Below are 20,531 nucleotides of genomic sequence, written 5' to 3' on the forward strand. Positions count from 1 at the left end.
TAACCCTTTATTGGATATGTCATTTGCAGATATCTTCTCCCATTCAGCTGGTTGCCTTTTAATTTTGTTTGTTGTTTTCTTCTCTGTGCAGTAGCTTTTTATTTTGAAAATAGTTTATTTTTAGGGGGGCACCTGGGTGGCTCAGTGGGTTAAACCTCTGCCTTCGGCTCAGGTCATGATCTCAGGGTCCTGGGATCGAGCCCCACATCGGGCTCTCTGCTCGGCAGGGAGCCTGCTTCCCTTTCGCTCTCTGCCTGCCGCTCTGCCTACTTGCGATCTCTCTCTGTCAAATAAATAAATAAAATCTTAAAAAAAAAAACAAAAACAAAAAAAAAAACCCTTCGAAGGACAGTAAGGCAGGCGAGACTTGGGTCTAACTCGTGGTTTGCAGTTCGGGCCACACGTGAGCTTCACAGGAGCACTGCAAGAAAAGCCGTGTGTGGCAGAGCCTGCCTGGACTGTTCGGCCTTGCCGGAGCTTCTGGGGGCCTGGCCGGGGCCAGGGATCACTGGTTAGGTCCCAGGTGCAGCAGTGCCCACGGCCAGTTGTGCTCAAGCCCCTCCTGGGATTCATGGTTTTCAGGAAAAATGAGGAACACGGGGGGCATGTGATCACCACTGCGGAGACTGGCAGAGCCCCTATGCTCAGAAGGACGACCACAGGTGAAGGCTGCCCGTCTGCCCCATACCAGGCTGGGACGGGCCCCGTGAGTGACCAGAGGCTAGAACGATGCCACACCCGGCAGGTGAAACACCTGTTCCCTCCACTGGCCTTTATCCCCCCTCTCCCCTAACATTTCCACGCAAGGTCTTGGCAATCCCTCCTCCTCCAGGAAGCCTTCCTTTCTTCCTTGATGCCCACCCTGAGCGCCCTGTCTGGACCGCAGCTCTCCGGGCCCATGGGGTCCATCTCCCCGGCGCCTGGCCCAGAGGAAATGCTGGGCTGAAGATCTGTGCCCTGGCCACACAAGGACCACATAGGGTGGGCTGTCTGGACAACAGGAGCGCACAGTGCTCAGCAGATAGGGTTTCCTCCTTGGGACGGTGGTTCCATCTCTCCCCCACCCTTGGGGAGTCAGAGGCCCAGCCTCCGGGAGTGCTCCAGGGCGCACTGCTCTTCTCAGAAGATTTAAGCAAACTGCTCCAGCCGTGCTGGGGCAGTGGGAAGCAAGGAGGCGAGGGCCACTTGGGGGACCTGCTCCGGAAGGGATGTGGCCCTGTGACCTGCACCTTGTCACCCCCCCTAGACCCGGGCCAGCCTCTTCTCCCCTGGGGCCTCTGCTTCCACCCTTTATGCGATGGAGCTGCTCTAGCTCAGACTTTCTGTCTATCATGATTATCTGCAAGGACTCATGGAAACTCGGGTCTGCTGGCTGGTGGCCCTCGGAAACCCCGACTTCCCCTGGCTTCGACCCCAGAGCCGTTGGCTGCAGGCCATCAAGCCTGAGCAGGTGCCGGGAGCGGGCCAGCCATGCCGTAGAAGCATAGCACCTGCCGTGCGGGAGGGAGGTGAGCAGGAGATGAGCAACGTCAAAGCCATGTGGAGGTGGGAGCTTCTGCAGCCTTGGGCAGAGCACAGGGGAGGGAGGCCACGCCAGATGGGAGTGGGGATGGGGACTGGGGTCCAGCTGGCCTGGGGGCCAGGCCCAGTGAGAAGGGTGGCCCTGGTTAGTGAAGAGGGAGCCCATACAGCTGCGAACCATGCAGTGGGCCCATGGGCACCAGGCCTCTGCTCCCGGCCAGCGCCGCCCAACAGGCCCCTCTGTGTGGACACAGACCCTTCACATGCACCGGCTCAACAACCACCAGCCACCTGGACACCCGCTACGCCCCATGTGGGAACAGAAAACTGAATGTTCGCTTCACTTCTGAGCCTTAACTTCCATTTTCAACGTCAATGGCCATGTGGGGCCAGCGCTCCTGCCCAGGACGGCTCTGCTTGGGGTGGCGAGGCCTGCCCAGGCCTTGAGGGGCAGGATGCCAGGTCAGGAGGCGTGCTCCCACCGAGACCTAAGTCAGGGCCCTGTTCCCAGGGAGGGGATAGGGAAGGAGCCACGAGAACTGGGGTGGACCGACAGGGTGGCCTGCGGGAGGTGAGGGAGACAGCAAGGTTAAAGGTTAGAAGTGCCAAACCCAAAAGTAACCACAACAGTGAATGTCTAAGGGCACCATGGCAGGTGCTGTCCTGTGGAAAATATGCCTCACTGAGCCCTCAGGAAACTCCAAGGGCAGATTACTTGTGTTATCCCCCTTTCATGTATGGGGAAACTGAGTCATGGCACATGGGAAGACTTCCCAAGGTCACTGAGCTGGGAGAAGGGGAGACGAAGGAGCCTGTGTTCCTGGCCATGACCCTGCCTCCAGCACCTCCAGCCAGGGTCCCTGGAACTGGGAGGGGCCTGTGGATTTGGGGGCAGGGTGGGCAGGGAGCCGGCCAGGGTCTGGGCAGTCATGCCCCAGCCTCACTGCGGCAGGCAGGCCGTGGGCAACTGCCGTCACAGACAGGGCCATGAACCGCACACAGAGGACAGATCCAGCAACACGGTCAACCACAAAGGAGTCAAGTTCAGCAAATTTACCGGCGAGGTGAGGTCCCATAAGGAAAGACTACTTCCTGGAAAGCTGTGGGGCACGGCATTAGGAAAGCTCTTTAATGGTGGGGGAAGGGCAGACCCTCCTGTGATGAGATGAGCAGGGGACCGGGACCATGAGGACAGTCAGCTGTCACCTACGTGGTACTAAATGACAAGAGACAGAAATTCAGGCGTCCTCACTGCTCAGGCCCTTGACGCTGAGAGTCACAGAGACTCAGATGTAACTTCAGATCAGACCCCGAGACCCCTGCACTCACGACCTGTTTTCTGAAAGTTAAGGAGATGTCTGGTGAGGCTTACGCTCCCCGACAAGCTGTAGACCCCTCAACTCTGAAGAGGATGGTGACCCCAGTGCTAGCACCAGGGAACCAGACAGACACATGGACACCAAGGAACACTAATGGAAGATGGAGCTCGTCATCTGCAGACACACCTGAGGGCAGGATATGGCCCCTCGAGTCCAGACCGGCCCCATGACTCTCAACAAGGTGACCAGAACGGGCCCTGTGTGCCCACAGGTTGGGACCTGGTGATGCACTTATTAGCACCTGCATTTTCCACCCAAGTATCAGGGAGTGTGAAGGGGGCGGCTCTGAGAGTCTTTTCAATTCTAATTCTGAATAAATTATCAGATTTCCAGGAAGCAAAGCATGAAGGGCCCCCCCACCCCTGCTCACCTGTGCTGAGGGGCGTCCATGTGGACCCCGTGCTCACCTGTGATGAGGGGTGTCTGTGCAGCCCGGGCCCCCATGCTCACCTGTGACGAGGGGTGTCTGCACAGCCCGGGCTCCCATGCTCACCTGTGATGAGGGGCGTCTGCACAGCCCAGGCCCCCCTGTTCACCTGTGACGAGGGGCATCTGCATGGCCTGGGCACCCCTGCTCACCTGTGACGAGGGGCGTCTGCACAGCCCGGGACCCCGTGCTCACCTGTGACGAGGGGCGTCTGCGTGGGTGGCTGCTCCAGCAGGACCATGTGTTGTAGGAGGGGGTTGTGTGTGGCCCCGCCGTCGCGCTCCAGGGGTGCCGTGCTCAGGTAGGGGGTGAGGTGGGTGCCAGGGAAGAGGGAGATCCGCTGCTGGAGGGCTGGGAGAGCAAGTCGCTCGGCTTCCTGCTGGCCGGCCGCCCCCTGGAGAGGCACAAGCATGATGCCCAGGCCAAGGCCCTGGGACAGCGGCCCCACACCGCGCACACCTGCGGACGCCTACTCACAGCGGACGGGCCGGTGGCAGGCAGTCCCAGAGTGATGTTGGGCAAGGACGGTGACGTGTAGAGGGGGAGTGGGGCCACGGAGCCTTCTCGAGTCACGAGTCTGTGCGCCAAGCCGGTCTGGAGACAGAACACATGAAGGCCGTTACATGCGGTCTGTCCCCAGTAAGCGTGGGCAGCATATGCCACAGGAAATCACAACAGAAAACACGTCGGGGCAGGCCCTGCTGAACTCCCAGATACTGCAGTACACACGTACTTACCAGGTTCTAGCATGCAGGCGGGCATGACATTTTAAAGCAGGCCACAAACGTAGATTCACAGCCCATTAGACTCCTGTTTTTATCCATACTGCTAATTCATCATAAACTATCAAGAAAACCTAAGATAGTGTATTTTAAATTATATCCTTGGTTGGGAAGGTCTCTTCAAACACAATGTCAGAGACAGAAACCAAAAAAAAAAAAAAAAAAAAATTGATTAAAAATATCCCTCACAAAAAAGGCAAGTAACAGTCGCTGTAATGCTGGCCACACATCGGGCAGAGAAAGCTCATATGTAAAGAACTCACAGATCAAATAATAATGAACAATGAGAAAATCGCACGGAAAGGCAAATGACAAAGAGCTGATATTAAGGGAAAAGAAGCTCATGAAAAAATACTCAACATCATTAGTGATCTAAAACATATTTAAAACCTTATTAAGCCAGCAAAGATATGACAACTGAGAATACTCTTTTGGCCCCAAGGAACAGAAGGGCATTGATCAGTGCGTTATAAGTTGGCGCACTCTTTCTGTAGGAAAACTTGGCAATCCATGTCAAAAGCCTTAAAAATGTATCTAAGTTTCGATCCTGAAACTCCACTCTTAGGATGGACTCCTACGAAATGATGCTGGTCCAGGGATGGCCCCAGGAAGGTATGGCTGAGGCGCACAGAGGCAGAGGGCTGAGTGTCCTGCAAAGCGTGCAAGGCTGAACAGACGAAGGTACACAGGGAAACACCTCCCCGACTGGCTGGCATCTCAATGACGTCTTGTTAAGTTAGAAAAACAAGTTGTAGAATTGTATACTTTCAAAAGCAGACAGACAGGGAGGACCAGGACAGAAAGACAGTCAGGAAAAGGTTAGCAGGAGCATTCACCAAGGATCTGAATTATTGCATCCTCTTTTTCCTTTTAGAATGATATTCTTTGCTACAAAGGACGCTGTTTTATTCACCCCAACATCCTCCCAGAGCAGAGTCAATGTGCTGAGCTGAGGGGCAGCGAGAACAAGTGCATGGTGTTGCCACAGGCTGGCTGGGAGGGTTTGCAGACGGAGTCTGCGTCACGGAAAACGGACTGATGCACAGCTGACCAGTCTTCTCTTAGTTCCCCTCGTACTGTGGTGTGTCACTGAAGAGGAGACGCACACTGGTGCCTTCGAATTTCATATCCAAGAAAAAATTATGAGCTAAAAGTTATCACCAAGTTGCTGTAGACAGCAGGGGTGGACTGACCGCTGGCCTGGCTTGCAAGCAGCTTCTTCATCCCATCGGGGGTTGGAGCGAGCTGGGGTTCCCCTCGGAGATGCTGTAGGCCTGGTCCCAGAACAGTGTATGGATGTTAGTCCTGCGAATGGACTGGTTTCCCAGTGCACATAAAAGTTCCGTGGGTATTATACTCTAGTCTGTTAATGCAGTACTCATGCAATAGCATTAAGTCTTTTAGAACGTACACACCCTTGCTGAAGAACACTTCATTGCTAAAAAATGCTACCCATCATCTGAGCTCTCAGCGAGTTGTAGTCCTTTTGCTGGAAGAGGGTCGCACTGCGATGTCCATGGCCACTGACGGATCAAGGTGGTGGCTGCTGATGGCTGGGGCAGCTGTGGCAGGTTCCTAAAGTAAGACAATGATTTGCCCATTGACTGACTTCCTTTCTCAATTTCTCTGTCGCACGTGATGCTGTTTGATGGCATTTCACCCGCAGGAGAACTTCCTGCCGCCGCTTTAGTGCCTAAACGAACATCATATCCTAGACCCTCTGGTGTCTCTTCAACGGTCTTCACGGCATCGTCACCAGGACTAGATTCTGACTCGGGAAACCACTTTCTTTGCTCGGCCCCAGGACACGACGCCTCCTCCCTCAGATCTGATCACAAGATTGCTGCGATTCAGTCCCATCTGCAGGATCCACTTGGAATTCCAGTTCTCCTGCTGTTTGCAGCCCCTCTGTAGTGACGTCCTCCATGGAAGGCCTGAAACTTCGATTTGTTTAAAAAAAAAAAAAAAAAGAAAGAAAGAAAGAAAGAAAAGAGAACATCTGCAAAGCAAGATAAAGGGGCATGTGCTGTGCTGATCCTCCGGCCCCGCAGGAGCCCTGACGCTGCTGCTGAACACAGCCCTGCTGTAGTGTCGTTCGGAAACACGATCTTTGTTCGGATGCCATGAGGTTAAAGCAGGAAGGAGAGTGTTCTTCGTGCTGGGGCACCGGGTATGTGCTGTCCTACACGTGGCTCGTGGGGAAGCTGTGTGGGCCTGACCCAGCCACCACCCTGGGAAGTGCCTTCCCTCGACAGAAGCACTTTTTGCCACAAGTGAAAGAGTATCAATCAGCTCGGCTCCTGAGAAAACGGCTCCGATTGCCATGGAAGGCACGGCCCCACGGGATTGCAATTATCCAGGAACAAAATAAGCAGACCTCCTAATGTCTGCAAAGTTATCATTTCCTCTTTATAGTCCCTCTATTTTTTTACCTTATTTATTTTTAGAAAGAACGCCACCTTCTGAGAATGACTGGGGATGCTGACTGCCCACATGCGCGGAGCGGGCCGTCTCCATCCGCCCTATGCCAGGCTTATCACCTCCCGAGTTCTGCACAAAGTGGGGGTGTGGCTACGCACCCCGCACTGCACTGGCCTTCCGAGCTGGAGGGAGCGGCTGTCTCTGGGTCTGGGGAGGCTATTTCTTCTGTGTAAATGGGGCTGTGGCAGGGCAGCGGTGATGGGGGGTGTGCAGGGCAGAGGTGGGGTGGGGTGTGTAGGGCAGCGGTGGGGTGGGGAGGCGCGCAGGGCCAGCGGGGCCGCCCGGTGCCCAAGGAGGCTTCGTGAGGCCTGCACGTTCTCAGGAGTGGTCAGATTCTCACAAACCCTGAACCCACAGAGGTCGTCCTGGTGGGACGAGACGGTCGGGAGACCACCCTGCCGACTGCAGGGACAATCTGATGCAAAGAAGAGCAACGGCCTTTTCACTTTTCTTGTCAATCCTTTCACATCTGTAATTTGTAGCAACTTTGTTGACATTCACACGTGACTTGTAAAACTTGACACGCAATTTAAACTGGATCCGTGTATATGCTCCCCGATAAGGCACCCGCAGAATGAACCCGATTAGACAGCAGGTGGGGGTGCGGCTGACAAGACCTTGATGGCGGGCATGTGTCATGCCGGGAAGCAGGGTCCCAGCAGGGCCCCGAGGCCCACTACAGGCAGCCGGCCGCTATGACCTCAGTCCCGCAGAGCAGGGGTGTCAAGATCTGTGACCATCCACATAGAGCTTACACGGGGTTGAAGGGACAGGTGACGAAAGAACCAGATGCGCAAGGACATGGGGAGTGAGGAAGTGGGGGCGGCCGTGCACACCATGACCTCAGGGGCCGCTGTCTGTTCGTGCATCGGCGTTCACAAACCCGCCCAAAAATGCCTCGCCCCCACACCTGCGTGTCCCCACTATACTCTGTCCTCCCATCGGGAGGGCAAGATTCACGTCCAGATATTTAGGAAGAAAGGAAGTCCCTGTTTAATGTACTGTAGCCTCCTGTGAGTTAGCAGCTCAAAAAGAGTTCTGAAGAACCACCCACGCAGCAGGACCATGTGCGCAGGGAGCAGACAGCACTCAGGGCTGAGCTCACTGGGAAACTCAGTGCTGACGTGGCTCCCCACGTGGTCACCTGAGCCCGTAGCCTCGAGCGGCGAGCACGCAGTCCTCTTCCTCTTCCCGAGTGCGGTCGGCGCCTGCCTTTCGCAGGCTGTAGGGCTGCTGCCTGGCCACCTGGCCCTCCAACCCCAGGGCCCGGCACGGGGCTGGCCTGAGGCAGAAGCACCAGGGACACTTGTGCAATAAACACACACACCAAAGTGAATAAAGAAGAAGGTCCTGGGGGCGCCTGGGTGGCTCAGAGGGTTAAAGCCTCTGCCTTCGGCTCAGGTCATGATCCCAGGGTCCTGGGATCGAGCCCCGCATCGGGCTCTCTCCTTGGTGGGGAGCCTGCTTCCTCCTCTCTCTCTCTCTGTCTGCCTCTCTGCCTACTTGTGATCTCTCTCTGTCGAATGAATAAATAAAATCTAAAAAAAACAGAAGAAGGTCCTAGAGACCACGGCCTAGAAAGTACCCCGCAACCCAGGTCCAGTCCAGGGCACACCCAGCAGCCAGCCCCGAGCCCCTCCACCTGGCTCAAGAGGCCACCCAGCTTGTCTCCCCAAGATCACCCTTCCTTCCTCTCTGCCAGCTGACTCCAGAACTCTGTGTGCCCATGTGACTCTCAACTACAGCCCACCTGGTGCCTGATGGGCAGGATGAGGGGCTTGTCCGAGGCCGGTGGCATTTGGGAGAAGCCTCCCATGGCCTTCCTAACCGCCCAACACCCTAACCATCCGCCCCCTGTCACCCTGCTCCCCCCAGACACAGGACGTGTGTTGGTCGGCTGAGTATTTCTGAAGCACCACAAGCAGCTTGATTCCCACCCAACAGCGGTTCCCATGTGTGCTGTGTTCCCGTTCCCGGCCACTGTGCAGAGCCCCGGGGACACACGGGTGTGGGGCATCTGGGGCCCAGTGGCAACGAGTGTGTGTTCTGATCAGCCTAGTTAAATACGCTCTGAAGGAGGCCGGGGCCAGAGGTTGGGGTTACAGCTGTTCTCATGTCTGGACCACTGTGCTCCAATGTAAAGGGGGAGCAGGGCTCAGTGGCAGCGAGGGGCCTTGTCCGGGACACCTCCTGACCTGGACAGCCAAGGCTAGAGGGTCATTTCGAGGGAAACAACTGGCTGAACCTGCCACGGGGCCGGCGCAGGGAAGGGAAGCGAATGGCAAGCCCACACTGACCTCGGCCGGGATGCTGGCGACGGCAGGCGCGATCCCGTTCTCCGTGCTGACGTTCCCGGAGCTGTTGTTGGGGGAGCTGGGCGCAGAGCCGGGGGCACTGCTGCACGCCGAGTCTGTGGGGTGGAAAGACACGTGTGAGCTATTCTCTGTGCCAGGGTCCCAGGCCACGCAGCGGTCCCCCACGGCCAGCTTGCTGACGGGCACAAACCACATCGGGAAAGAACATGACCACAGTCCCCAAACAGGGGCTGCGAGGCGGATTCCCTACTTTTGGTTTTGCTACGGACTCCCTCGTGGGCTCTACACGGACGGCTCTGTGGGGGCCACATCTGAGCCTTTAGGTTGTGCACGTTACCAATTGTCTTCCTCTTGAATTTCAAGATGATCTGACACACCGGGAAGATAAGGCCTTAAATGTCAATAACCAAACCACAAAAGACCAGGAAACACAGACGCCGCATGACTGTGAGTAGGGATGGTCAGGTGTGCTCTGCTTATCAACACAGCCACCGGCCACAGGACTCCCTCTGAATTAAAGCCTCTCATTTTTCCTGCGTGACATCAGACACCCAGGGGGACATGCTGCTAGCTTCGGGGACTGATCGGTGTCTCCCAGAGTCACACGCAAAGTGATCCTCCAAGTTACTTCACAGGGAGCCGTGGCCCAGCCCTGCGGATCTGGACCAGTCTCCACGGCAACAGGCCGCGTCTTGGGGACGCATCCCACCCCCATCTCCTTTTCCCTGCCAGTGCAGCTACGGTGGTGACACTCAATGTTTATGGATGGACCTGTTCAGCTTTTTCCGTGTTCTCCTTTGGTTTCATGGCCCGTTGACAATGGCCTCAGCACAGACAGAGAGCTCTGCGGTCCCCGGTCCTCTTGACCAGGCCGCTGTGAGTGCAAGACTGCCAGCCAGGCCACCGGCCATCCCAGATGCTGACGATGAGCTCAGACCAGAAACCCCACCCCCTAACCCCCCCCACCCCAACACACCAAACCCAGAGTTTACTTCTCTATTGGGGGAAATCACTTTTGCTTATACTTCACTAACTGGGAACTGCTGAGAAGGCCCCTGGCTTTCTGCACAAAGACAGAGCTGCGGCCTCCGGGGCCGCCACCTTGCCCTTGAGTGCAATCCCTGTGGCCCTCGTGGGACAGCTTCTCTGCGATCCTAGCCCAAGCTCCACGCCGGGTTCCCCCAGGACTCTCTGCAAACGTGCACCCCCCAGTGGGGTCACCTGGTAACTGTTCTTACGTAGCAAGGGTGTGAGAAACTGGGCCAAGAAAACATATATACCCAGCTCTTCACTCACTTTCCACTCAGTTATGCCGCTTCTAGGAATGTCGTCTGGGAAATTAACACAAATGTGTCATCGTCACAAAGTTATCCGCACCTGCCCAAGTGGGGCCCCATTCAAGGTGCCAAAAGTGCTTGTGATGAATCCGTGTCCCACCGTGAGCTCTAACCATTTGGATGCGTATGTGCATGGGCAGCTCACTATTACCTCTGTTCCCAAAGCACGCGTGGGCTTCGTTAGCAACTGGGGTAAAAGCAGCTATGAACCTGCCTGGTCCTGGGCCCCGCTGGGCCCCCAGCCCGCCCCCCATCCCTCTGCAGACACGCACTCCCCTGCTCTCCCGCAGGAGACTGTGCTCCCCAGGGCTGCAGATGGGGGTTCCCTTGCTCGATCAGGACCACCTCCCTTAGCTTCTTACTTCCTGTCTCCTGGAAAGGCATTTCTGCATTTTGCCCCTGGAAGCCTGTCTCCTCTTGTCCCTGTGCCAGCTGCACTCACCCCCCACGCATTCCCCAGGCTCTCCTTGCCCCAGACCCCTTCACATGCATCCTGGACGTGCCCTGACCCAGTACCAGGCAGCTGGGGCGGGTGCAGTTCGCTAGAGGGGCCACCCGTGATGGGTGGGCCTCTCCAATGAGATGATAAGCTCCGGGAAGGCGAGGGCCTGCATCGCTCTGTGCACACGCAGCCTGGTGCTGACTCACCGTGGCATTCAACAGCCCCAGGCGGACAACGTGAACACGCGAAGAAGCCTGCTGACGGTTCCGTCTCACCCACTGCAGGACTAGAATACATGCGTGGCCCTTCTGCCCATGGGAGCCGCCGGCCCACTGCCAGGCACGCCTCAAAGGAGACAACGCTGCATCTGCGTTTGGACATGGGCTTTCACTCCCGACTTCACATGGAATCCCCCAGGGGCTGAGACTCTGGGTGATGGTCCCTCCTCTCTTCAGGCGAGGCCCTGAACCCCCAGCACTGAACATTAGTAACAAAGTGAGGAGCGTCGACCCTTTCAGACGAACACTCAGAGGCCAGAGCTTAGATGAGGGGGTTTTCTGCTGCTACGGGGGTTTTCCACTGCTACAGAGCCCTCAACACAGTGGGATGGGGCGGGGAGCGGAGCTCTCCCCCTTACTCAGAGGCCCCGGGCTCGGTCGGTGCGTGCGTGGTGCTGGCCACAGACACACAGACGACCAGCACTGGGGAGCCCTATCCTCCTTCTCTAAGAACCCAACACATACAGACTGCCACCAGGAGCCTCGGGTTTCAAACATGGTACCTGAACTTAATGCAAACAGTGCCTTTGCCTTCCCCCCTTTATCCTGGTGCTGGTGTGTGCCCTCAGGACGCGGGATGTACCCCGGGGGCTGGGGTATGTCCTCAGGACGAGAGAACCCACAGGAAATGGAGTGTGTCCTCAGAGTGGGGGTGCCCCGAGATGGGGCGTATCCTCATGGAGTGGCTGTACCCCGGAGACTCATATGCCCCAGCAGGTGGGATGCACCCTTGTGGTGGTGTGCGTCTTGGGAAGTGGGGAGCATCCTCAGGAAGAAGGGCATCCCTGAAGACTGGGCTCTGGCTGGGGGTGTACTACCGCATGTCTACCACTAGATGGGGGCCAAGAGCAATGCTCGCTAAGGAAGTGGGGACCACCGCGCTCCCTCCTTCATTCCCTTCCCACCTGTGGGACTCTTGCCAGGAAGATTTCAATGCTCCCCAGTGGTCTGGACACTGTAACGGGCAGTGGAGCAGATCAGAACCATGTGATTTACCGCTAATAGGACAGATCAGTGAAACCTTCAGAGAACCCTCAACTACAACCCGGGTGTTCTGGTGGCCTGGTGCTCTTGGAGGCTGGGGCTGCGATTAGACAGGAGGTGCCCTGTGTGCCCAGACACCAGTGGCGGCTCTTGGGCTCACACTGTAGGCACCGGGGGCTGAGAGCGCCGTGCAGAGGTGTGGGTGTGGGGGGGTGGGGTACAGGAGAGCCCCGTGGGGCAGGGGTGGGCTAGCAGTGGGCGTACCCGTGACATCCAGTGGGCGCTTCTTCAGAGCTGTAACCACTGGCCCGTCTTTTCTGCGCAGCAGGGGGCTGCTCCGTCGCTCTGCCACCTTCTGCTTTAGCCTGGACCGTAATTTCAAATTGGGTTCAGAAGCTGCATGAAAAGGAGACACCGTTATAATCAGACGGTCATGGCTGTGGTCAAGTTTCTCTCACTGGCAGTTAAAAAATACGCACGTTGGGTAAATATTGAGACAACACGGATGTGCGGGTCCAGGGTAAAGGGAAGGCAGCGTTCCTGAGGCCTGTGCGGAATATCTCCAGTCCCACCCACAGTCCAGGTAATGAGCAAAGCCTGTCTGAGGCTTCCTGCTGTGTTTCTGTGGCCCCGTGGGTCGTTGAAGGGCGGTGACCCACCCGCTCTGTGTTACACTTCCTTGTTCACCTGCCTGTCAGAAATTCCTCCTGCAGCCAACAACCCGGAAACAAGCCACTGCCTGTGAGCAGTTGTCCTGGGGCCCTAGGGCCAACCAGTCCACACCTGTATGGGGGTGAGCAAGCCCCTGTCTCCCTGAGAGGCCACCTGAACAGGACATGGGCATTTCAGCTTGGTTCGGTCTGTCACCAGCTCTGCGTGTACTTTGCAAACCTGTGTATTTAAGCGCAGGAGTTCCCATGCCCCTGCACCTGGAGAGCAGACCACCCCCCGACCAACCAGGTCACAGCTCCGGGAAGCAGGGCAGGGGCACGCCCCTGTGAGGCTGCTCTGGGAGGAGGGTGCCCCCCCCCACCCCCATGTGGATGCCCGTGCAGGAGTCTCCATGAGGCCTCAGAGCCAGGCCAGGGGTGAGACCACCACTGCAAAGACATTCGTTCAAGTTCTGAGGTTTTACCTGACAACTTCCAAGTTCCTACTGCCTCTCTGTTTGCAAATAAGCAAGGTTTTACCTTTTTGTTTGTTTTTAATCAGCAACCCTGCTGTTTTTAATCTTTCTGGAACAGGAAGTTCACGCTCTCCAGAGCACAAGCAATATAATCGAATTTTCCCCTGGAATCAGAACTAAGACAGCCTGGGTTTGAGGCAGCAGGCCGAGCACGGGGACCTGGTCCTTTGGGAAGCAGGGTAGCAGTGTGCCAGGCCTAAGTGCTGGGGTGCCAGTGACCCGGCCGGAGGCTGGGAGGCAAAGGGCAGCTCTCTGGGGGCCCTGGGAGGGGAAGGGGGTAGCAGGCCACCAAATGAAGCTTCCCGGAGCAATCGAAGACACACTTTATGAGGCCACCAGACCTCTGACGATGCCACCCAGGTTCTGGTGGGCACATGGGGAGAGGCACCCTTTCTGCTCTGTGCTTGTGTAGGGTGAGTGCCCGTTCCCCTGTCGGACTGCATGGCCAAGAGTGGGAAGGATGTGTATGAAGATTATGGAAACTATTCTTTCCTTATTTATTTTGAGATGACTGTAGATTTACATGTTTCATTCACTTCTATTTTTACATGGAGTTTCTTACCATTACTTAACACAAGGAAAAAACCCAAACCTCATCTAATAGGCAAGAAAGCAACAGTTCTCCTCATACCACCAAGGTCTGTACTGAAAGGACACGGACACCCTTTTGTCCAAGCTGGGGTCGGAAGCTGCTCCCAAGATCACGGGGCAGCATGGGTCCCTGGGGAGGGAGTGTGTCCGGAGACAGCGTAGGGGTGGCCCCTGGTGACAGGGTCGCACAGGGCCAGCTGCAGAACAGTCCTGCTCCTGGGTCTGGCACCCGACCTCCCCCAGGCCCTGCAGGTCACTCTACATTCAACATACCTGGTTGAGTGACAGCTCTGGCCAAGTCAGCGGTCGGGCAGCCACATCTGTCCAGGGACCCCGGAATCCTGCTGGAGTGACTCACAGACTGCACTGGGCAGGCCCCAAGCCCCTTCCCACCTCTCACAGCTGCTGTCACTTGTCTGTAGGCCCTCGCCCTCTCCCAACGATAGCTGCATGGCTCTGCTGTCCTCACAGCAGCATGGGCACCTCATGAAACGACTCTGCTCATCTGGCTTTTTCCGGGTCTCCCCTGGACCTCCTGCACTTGAACATGAAAGTCCGGGAGACCTGAAGGATCTGTTCAGCCTCCCCAATTCCAGGTGAGCCCAGCGACACTCGCTTTGCAAAGACAGACCCGACCCAGGACTCACCACCCCTCCCAGCATCGGCCCCTCTCTGGGCCACCCCTGACGTGCAGTGCCTGGTACAAAGCAGGAACAAGGGACACGTGCTCCAGATGTTGGGCATCTCGTTCAGGATGAAAGCAGAGCATTAAACTAAGCGGGGTGGGCCCTTCCCCAGTCCTCTGGGGTTCTCCAGGACCGTCTCTCCAGAGCCTCTGGGTGCAGGGCCAGGGCCTGGGAGGGAAGGGAGGCAGTCACTTCCTCGTCTCTGTGGCACAGCGAAGGCCCAACTCCCCCTCCTTTCTCTGCAGAAGGCACGTTCCTAGGAGCCGCGGGTACAGGGGTCGAGCAAGCTGAGTTGAGTTCTACAGGCCCCACAGAGAAGACACTGGGGCCTGCGGTCCAGCTGTTCATCCACATAGTTCTCGAAACTTCCAAATGCCTGCCACCCAAACGCCTCTGAGTGGCAGCCGAAGCCTAGAACACAGGCAGCTGCGGCCCCCAACAGATGGGCAGAGCTGCAAGACCGCACCTACCACGTGGAGGCCTGTGCCATGCCACCCCCACGGGCTCCTCCGGGCAGCTCCCAACTGCATCTGAGGTCCTCAAAGCTCACGCAGCTCCCAGCGCAGCCGGAGGATTAAGTACAAAACCGTATTTCCTTCCTTTGAATAGGGCTGCAGGCAGACTGAGAGCCAAGTGTGAGCAAGAGGCATTCTGGAAAAGTGGCTCCCAGCAGCTGAGTGCTACTGAAATGGAAGGGGGTGCACTGTGTTCACGAGCGCGGAGTCTGCTCCTCCTGGGCAATGTGGGCATGCTGGGGAAGTTTCTCCTCAAAGGCCATGAGGTACGTGACAGACCAAGTTCAACCTTCAAATCCTGCCCCGGCCCCAGCACCTGTCCCTCACTGGGCAGGAGGTGCCTGTGGTGAGGTGAGGGCTGCTCTCCACGAACCCTCACATCTACAGCAATCTCACGCAGGTCCAGCTTTCCCGAGGGCTGGTCACAGCACAGCGGCCATCAGAGTGGGAACACGGGTAACGGTCCGGCGGGCAAAGGGACCTAGATGCCTGTGGCATGTACCCACAGATCACATTGTCTGGAAGCAGGGGCTGCTCTGGGGGTGGGGTGAGCAGGCAAGGGTGTGCAGAGCACCATCTCGGCTGGGCACATGGGCAGAGCCAATATCCGAGCCGTCCTTCCGAGACCCACAAAATGGCAGCGTGGGAGGCAATGCGGGAGAAGCCACAGGACAGACGTGTGGGTATGGGAAGAAGACAGTGGGAGGAAAAGGGGAGTAAAAAAGTCCAAGATCACATTAATAACAATGCCAGGAGAGGTCAGGGCAGAGCAGGGAGGTCACTAACCCAGTGACTGGAGACACCCTCCTCCCTCTGCAGGAGGCCTGGTGCCTGGCTGGGGGCAGGGGTGAGCGCTCCCCGCGGCCTCTTGCTAGGCAGACCCTGTAGAGTTCTGGAGCTCTGGGGGCCAGGCAGGAATTGGTCTTGTCAGTGCTGTTGGATTCTGCAATAGCCACTTGGAGGCAAGACAGAGACTCAAAAATCCTGTGGGAAAGTGATTTCTGTGCCCAACCACGTTATCGGTCAGATGGGGGCCAAAACGGACATCTGCCAGTATGCACGGACCTGCGTTCACAGCCCGTTCAGGTTCTCAGAAAGCTGTTGTGCCCATGCAAGGTGAGGGAGGGGGCCGTGCAGGAGTCCAGGGGAAGGGGCGGAGCCTCCCCAGAGGGTGCAGGGGTGGGGTGGGGGGGACCAGCAGGTGGGGCAAGGGGTGGGGGCCTTGTGGCTGGGAGCCTGTCTCCTAGGCCAGAGAGAGGTCTCTGGGCCACCTGCCATGCGGGGGCTCCTTCAGGTGAATTAACGACAGGAATGCAGAACACTAAGCAATAGAAAAACCATGATCAACTTCAGGAAAAGGGCAAGTTAGGCAAACAAGGAAACGCAGGCATAGTCACTCTGCATAGGTGTGTACTTTCTGTACGTCCCCTGTCAAGAGGCACGGAGGGGCAGGTCCTGAGCCCCTGTGGGGCCATCCCCTGTCCTGAGCCTCATGGGGTTCTCTGATTTATGTGTACTCATTTTCTTTGAAAACAATTAAGAAGTACTCTGGAAAGCCAAATGACAGAATAGAATGTGACTTTCGTAGCACACGTGTCAGACGGAAGACGGATGGTAACCTTTCAGGAGTTCCTACAAAGCCACACACTAGAAAGAAAGCACCCCAAAGAAAGCACGAGGGACTTGCCATTAAACTTCCATCCACTGAACAATGAGGGACCTGCCTGTGCGTCCTGTGTGGTTCTAGATGCCACACACGGGGGCGGACAAGCCCAGGCCTGGCAGGCACTCTGAGCTCCACACAGCTTGCCCGCCACGCGTCCCAGGGCTTGGGTCACAGCCACCCGGGTCCCTGCTATGAAGGGAGGACGTTCTCACAGGAAAGATGGGAAATAAAGACACTTGAGCTTGTCTAACAATGACGGGATTGCTGAAAACATCCCAGGAAGCACGACTGGCTCATCTGTCGCCTGGGCTAGGCTGATCGTGGTGGCACTTAATGACGTGGACAGAGCAGGCTCCCCGGAGCTCTGCTATGGCGTGACGTGCTCAGTGTCTCAGAGCTCGCAAACCCCTGAAGCTGGCCGTCCCATTAGCGGGGATCGATCATCCGGAAATTCACAGGGATCTATCCTAGCACAAGAGGGCAGAGGTAGAGTTACGCTAGAAGAGTTAGAAATTTATATGCACAGACCAGACCATGTAGAAAGAGGTGCTGATCCTCACATACTCAGATGGAAACATAGACTCAATGTAACAGCAACTGAAAAATACAGTCACAGGACAGAACGCAAAGCAAGTATTCTTGTTAACATAAAGACAACCAGACACGCTCGCTACCCCTGATACACAGTCCGGCGCGGATGCGCAGAAGATATCCAGACAGATACCAAACTAACCAAAGCAGCTTGTCTCTGGGAAGTATGATGCAGAAGCTGGTATAACTCATGTTCTGGTATAACTGGTATAACACACGTAGCATGTGGTATTTCGTAAAGAAAGAGGTACTACACACTGCTGGAGGCTGGTGTCTCCCGCCCGGTCCGTCTCATAGCCTATTTCTGTTGGCGATCAGCTCGGTGTGGGGCGGCCACTGAACAGTGAAATGTGACTTCGAGATCCCTTCTGGAACTTTTCATATTAGAAGGAGGTCAAGTCTGATAGATGTCCCAAGTTTGAAGGACGGGACACGGGGTATGTGAGCCAATCACTTTACGTAGAAGCTGCCTAGTACTCCCCATACGGACCATCTCTAGAAGCTTCCTAGGAAAGCACAATAAAGCCTTTTAAAAAACCTTCCAAACACACTCATACCCCACTTTTAAGAGCACAGAGTCAATGGAAGACAGCCCAGCAAACACCCCGTGGGGCCGGAGCTCAGTGGGGCCAGCACCCCTGGCGCTGCAGTCACCCCTCACCCCCCAACTCTTTGCTCAGAGATGGCACAGGAAGGGCAGAGCCAGCCGGCCCGGCCCCGAGTGAGACGTGCAGGGCCGTTTATCACACTGCAACTGACCCTCCAAATCACGCCTTTCCACTGAACTGCGGTGAGTGGGGGTCGTCCCCCTCCGCCCCCCCCCCCGACTTGCACCATTGCTGCCGACCACCTGCAAGCCAGACCCAGGTGGCCCTGTGACAGCCCCTCCCCAAACCTCAAAGACACGCAAACTCAGCTGTGAGGAGCGTCACACAGTCTGCCAGGGTCCTAGGGAAACCCGCTGACCTGCTGCTGTGTTCTATAGCTGCAGAGGTCACGGATCGCCTGCCCCTGGTTCTCCACAGGCTTCGCATACCCATGGCAGATCTCCACACGGTGCTGGGGACACATGCGGCGGCCAGCTGCAGAGAGGGACTCTGGTATCCAGCAGGACGGGGGCAGGGTGGCTGCCAGGAGACTGCTGATGGGGCCTGAAGCCACCTTCCTTGTGTCTGGGGTCAAAGCCTAGCCTCATCCTGCACCTGCCCGGGCGCCTCCCTGGCCCGGCCCCGCGGGTCCAGCCTGACACTCGAGTGGGGCCTGGACCCTGCTATTCCCTGCCCACCTGAGCAGCTCAGAGCCCAGCACCCTGGAGACTCATGAAATCACCATGGCACAGACACTGGGGGCGAAGCGGACGCTGCCTTGTCTGGGACAGCAGCCCCAGCCGGGCCCTCCGGCTGAGGGGGTGGGCAACGGAGTCTGGCTCCCAATGTCACTGCGGTGACTGGGCAAGGCAATGAGCCTCAGAATCCAGCCCTAAGGGTCACCGCCAGACGTGAAAGTCACAAGAGAACATGTGTACTCCCTACACACAGGGACTCGGTCCCCTGGGTCTTCAGGCCCATCGAAGATGGCATGAGAACAACAGTCACTGGGGGGGTGGTTTCGGTGACTGGATGCAGTATGGGGGGTGCACTGTGACCCACACTCATGTGACAGCAACACAGGTCATCTGACAAGGGACACGGGCGCACAGGGGAGTGGGCTGGTGCTAGGCCTGCCTTGCCCCCCTTCGCTGGGCTGGACAGGAGGCTGTGCAGGGGGCCCAGGGCAGGCTCCAGCAGGTGCCATGTTCTTCCTGCCGCTCCAGAGAGCAGACCAGAGAGTGACCCTGCTGCCTGTAGCACAGTGGCTGCACCCCATCCCCCGGGAAGTCCCAGCCCGCCGGCCACGGGTGGGCCAGGCTGACTGCGCACTCTCCCTGCTGAGCCGAGCAGCTACAGACAGGGGAAACTCCCATCTCCCACAGCTTGGAAACGGACTGCCGCTTCCCGTGAACAGCTGCAAACCTGCGAGGTGCGGAGCTGCGGGAACCATCTAGAAGGAAGAGCCCCAGGAGCCACTGGCCGCAGAAGTGAACACAGGCTGGAAACCGAACGCCTTGGGCCCAGCGTCCAGGGGGCGCTGTGACCCGTACCACCCAGCCTCCCCCCACTGGGTCTGGGGCCAAGGGTGGGCAGCAGGACTGCTTCCAACACGGCTGACGGGCACAACTCCTCCCTAAGCACTTCCTGAGACAGACGGTCAGCGTCCTGGGTGGTGCCCAGCACACGGCACTTGGTGCTGAGGTCCCAGCGGTCACGGTCAGAATGGAAGTGGACGGAGATGTGCAATGACAGAAAGCTTTGTTTTGTTTCATTCTGGTCTCATTTCTTCAGTCAGAAGTCACAGAGGACAATTTAAGAGGCGTTATGCAAAAAATTGACAGCAGCTAACATCTTTAAAAATGCAAAGTTGAAGAAGCTACTGGAGAAAAGTATAACCTAAACATCATCTATATGACAAAACTGGATTTTCTCTTGGCACCTGGGTGGCTCAGTGGGTAAAGCCTTTGCCTTCGGCTCAGGTCATGATCTCAGCGTCCTGGGACCAAGCCACTTGTTGGTCTCTCTGCTCAGTAGGGAGCCTGCTTCCCCCTCTCTCTCTGCCTGCCTCTCTGCCTACTTATGATCTCTGTCTATCAATAAATAAATAAAATCTAAAGAAAAAAAAAAAGAAGTGGGAAAGCGTCCTTTCTTCCGAGTGAATGTGTGGTTGAACACAGTGATTGAACACACTTTGCTCAGACGAAATCCTTGGCGGAGCTGCTCAATGCCCCACAAACCGAGAGAGGACCCGCTGATGGGTGCAGGGTGGGTGGCATGGAACAGGTCCCAGTATATCTTCAGTCAGTAGATTTGGAGGGGACAGAAATTCAGTCAGGTGGCCTCCACCGCACCTGCTCTGTACCTGTGCACCCTGGGGCAGGACCCAGCCTGCTGGGAGGTGGGGACGCCCTGCTGTCAACCACAGGGAAGGGGGGCAGGCTCTCCAACAGGAAGTGAGGGGAGCCCAAGCAGGGCACTCAGGTGGTGAAGAGGAACCAGGGGCCAGGACATTTTCCCAAACCCCCAGGAAGGCAAGGCACAGGAAGTTGGCGAGACTTCCAGCAGTAAATGGCACGGATTGCTGTGTGGCCTTCCCTCAGGGAGCTTAGCAATTCCACCTGCATCTGGCGGAACTGGGGGCTGAAAGAAGGGTCTAGGGGAGTGGAGGCTGGCAGGAATAGGCTATTGGGCGGGGGAAAGGATAAAGGGCAGCCTGACAACTTGGGAAAATGAGAGCAAAGCCCCCGCAGCCAGGCTCTC

General features: G+C 56.8%; 1 protein-coding gene across 2 annotated transcripts in view; it reads right to left on the minus strand.

Moving 5' to 3' along the window:
- The window catches only part of LOC111156745 (histone deacetylase 4), a 285,367-nt gene that overhangs the window by 54,103 nt on the left and 210,733 nt on the right, over positions 1-20,531 (minus strand). For both annotated transcript variants that reach the window (XM_022517915.1, XM_022517842.1), the window contains 4 exons: positions 12,211-12,342; positions 8,888-9,000; positions 3,805-3,921; positions 3,523-3,721 (listed from right to left, as the gene is read on the minus strand). In XM_022517915.1, the coding sequence (XP_022373623.1) occupies positions 3,523-3,721; positions 3,805-3,921; positions 8,888-9,000; positions 12,211-12,342 (561 nt within the window). The remainder of the gene's footprint in view (positions 1-3,522; positions 3,722-3,804; positions 3,922-8,887; positions 9,001-12,210; positions 12,343-20,531) is intronic.

The sequence above is a fragment of the Enhydra lutris genome, unplaced genomic scaffold (genome assembly GCF_002288905.1).
Source record: "Enhydra lutris kenyoni isolate GAN:26980312 unplaced genomic scaffold, ASM228890v2 scaffoldscaffold1, whole genome shotgun sequence".
Classification (NCBI taxonomy): Eukaryota; Metazoa; Chordata; class Mammalia; order Carnivora; family Mustelidae; genus Enhydra; species Enhydra lutris.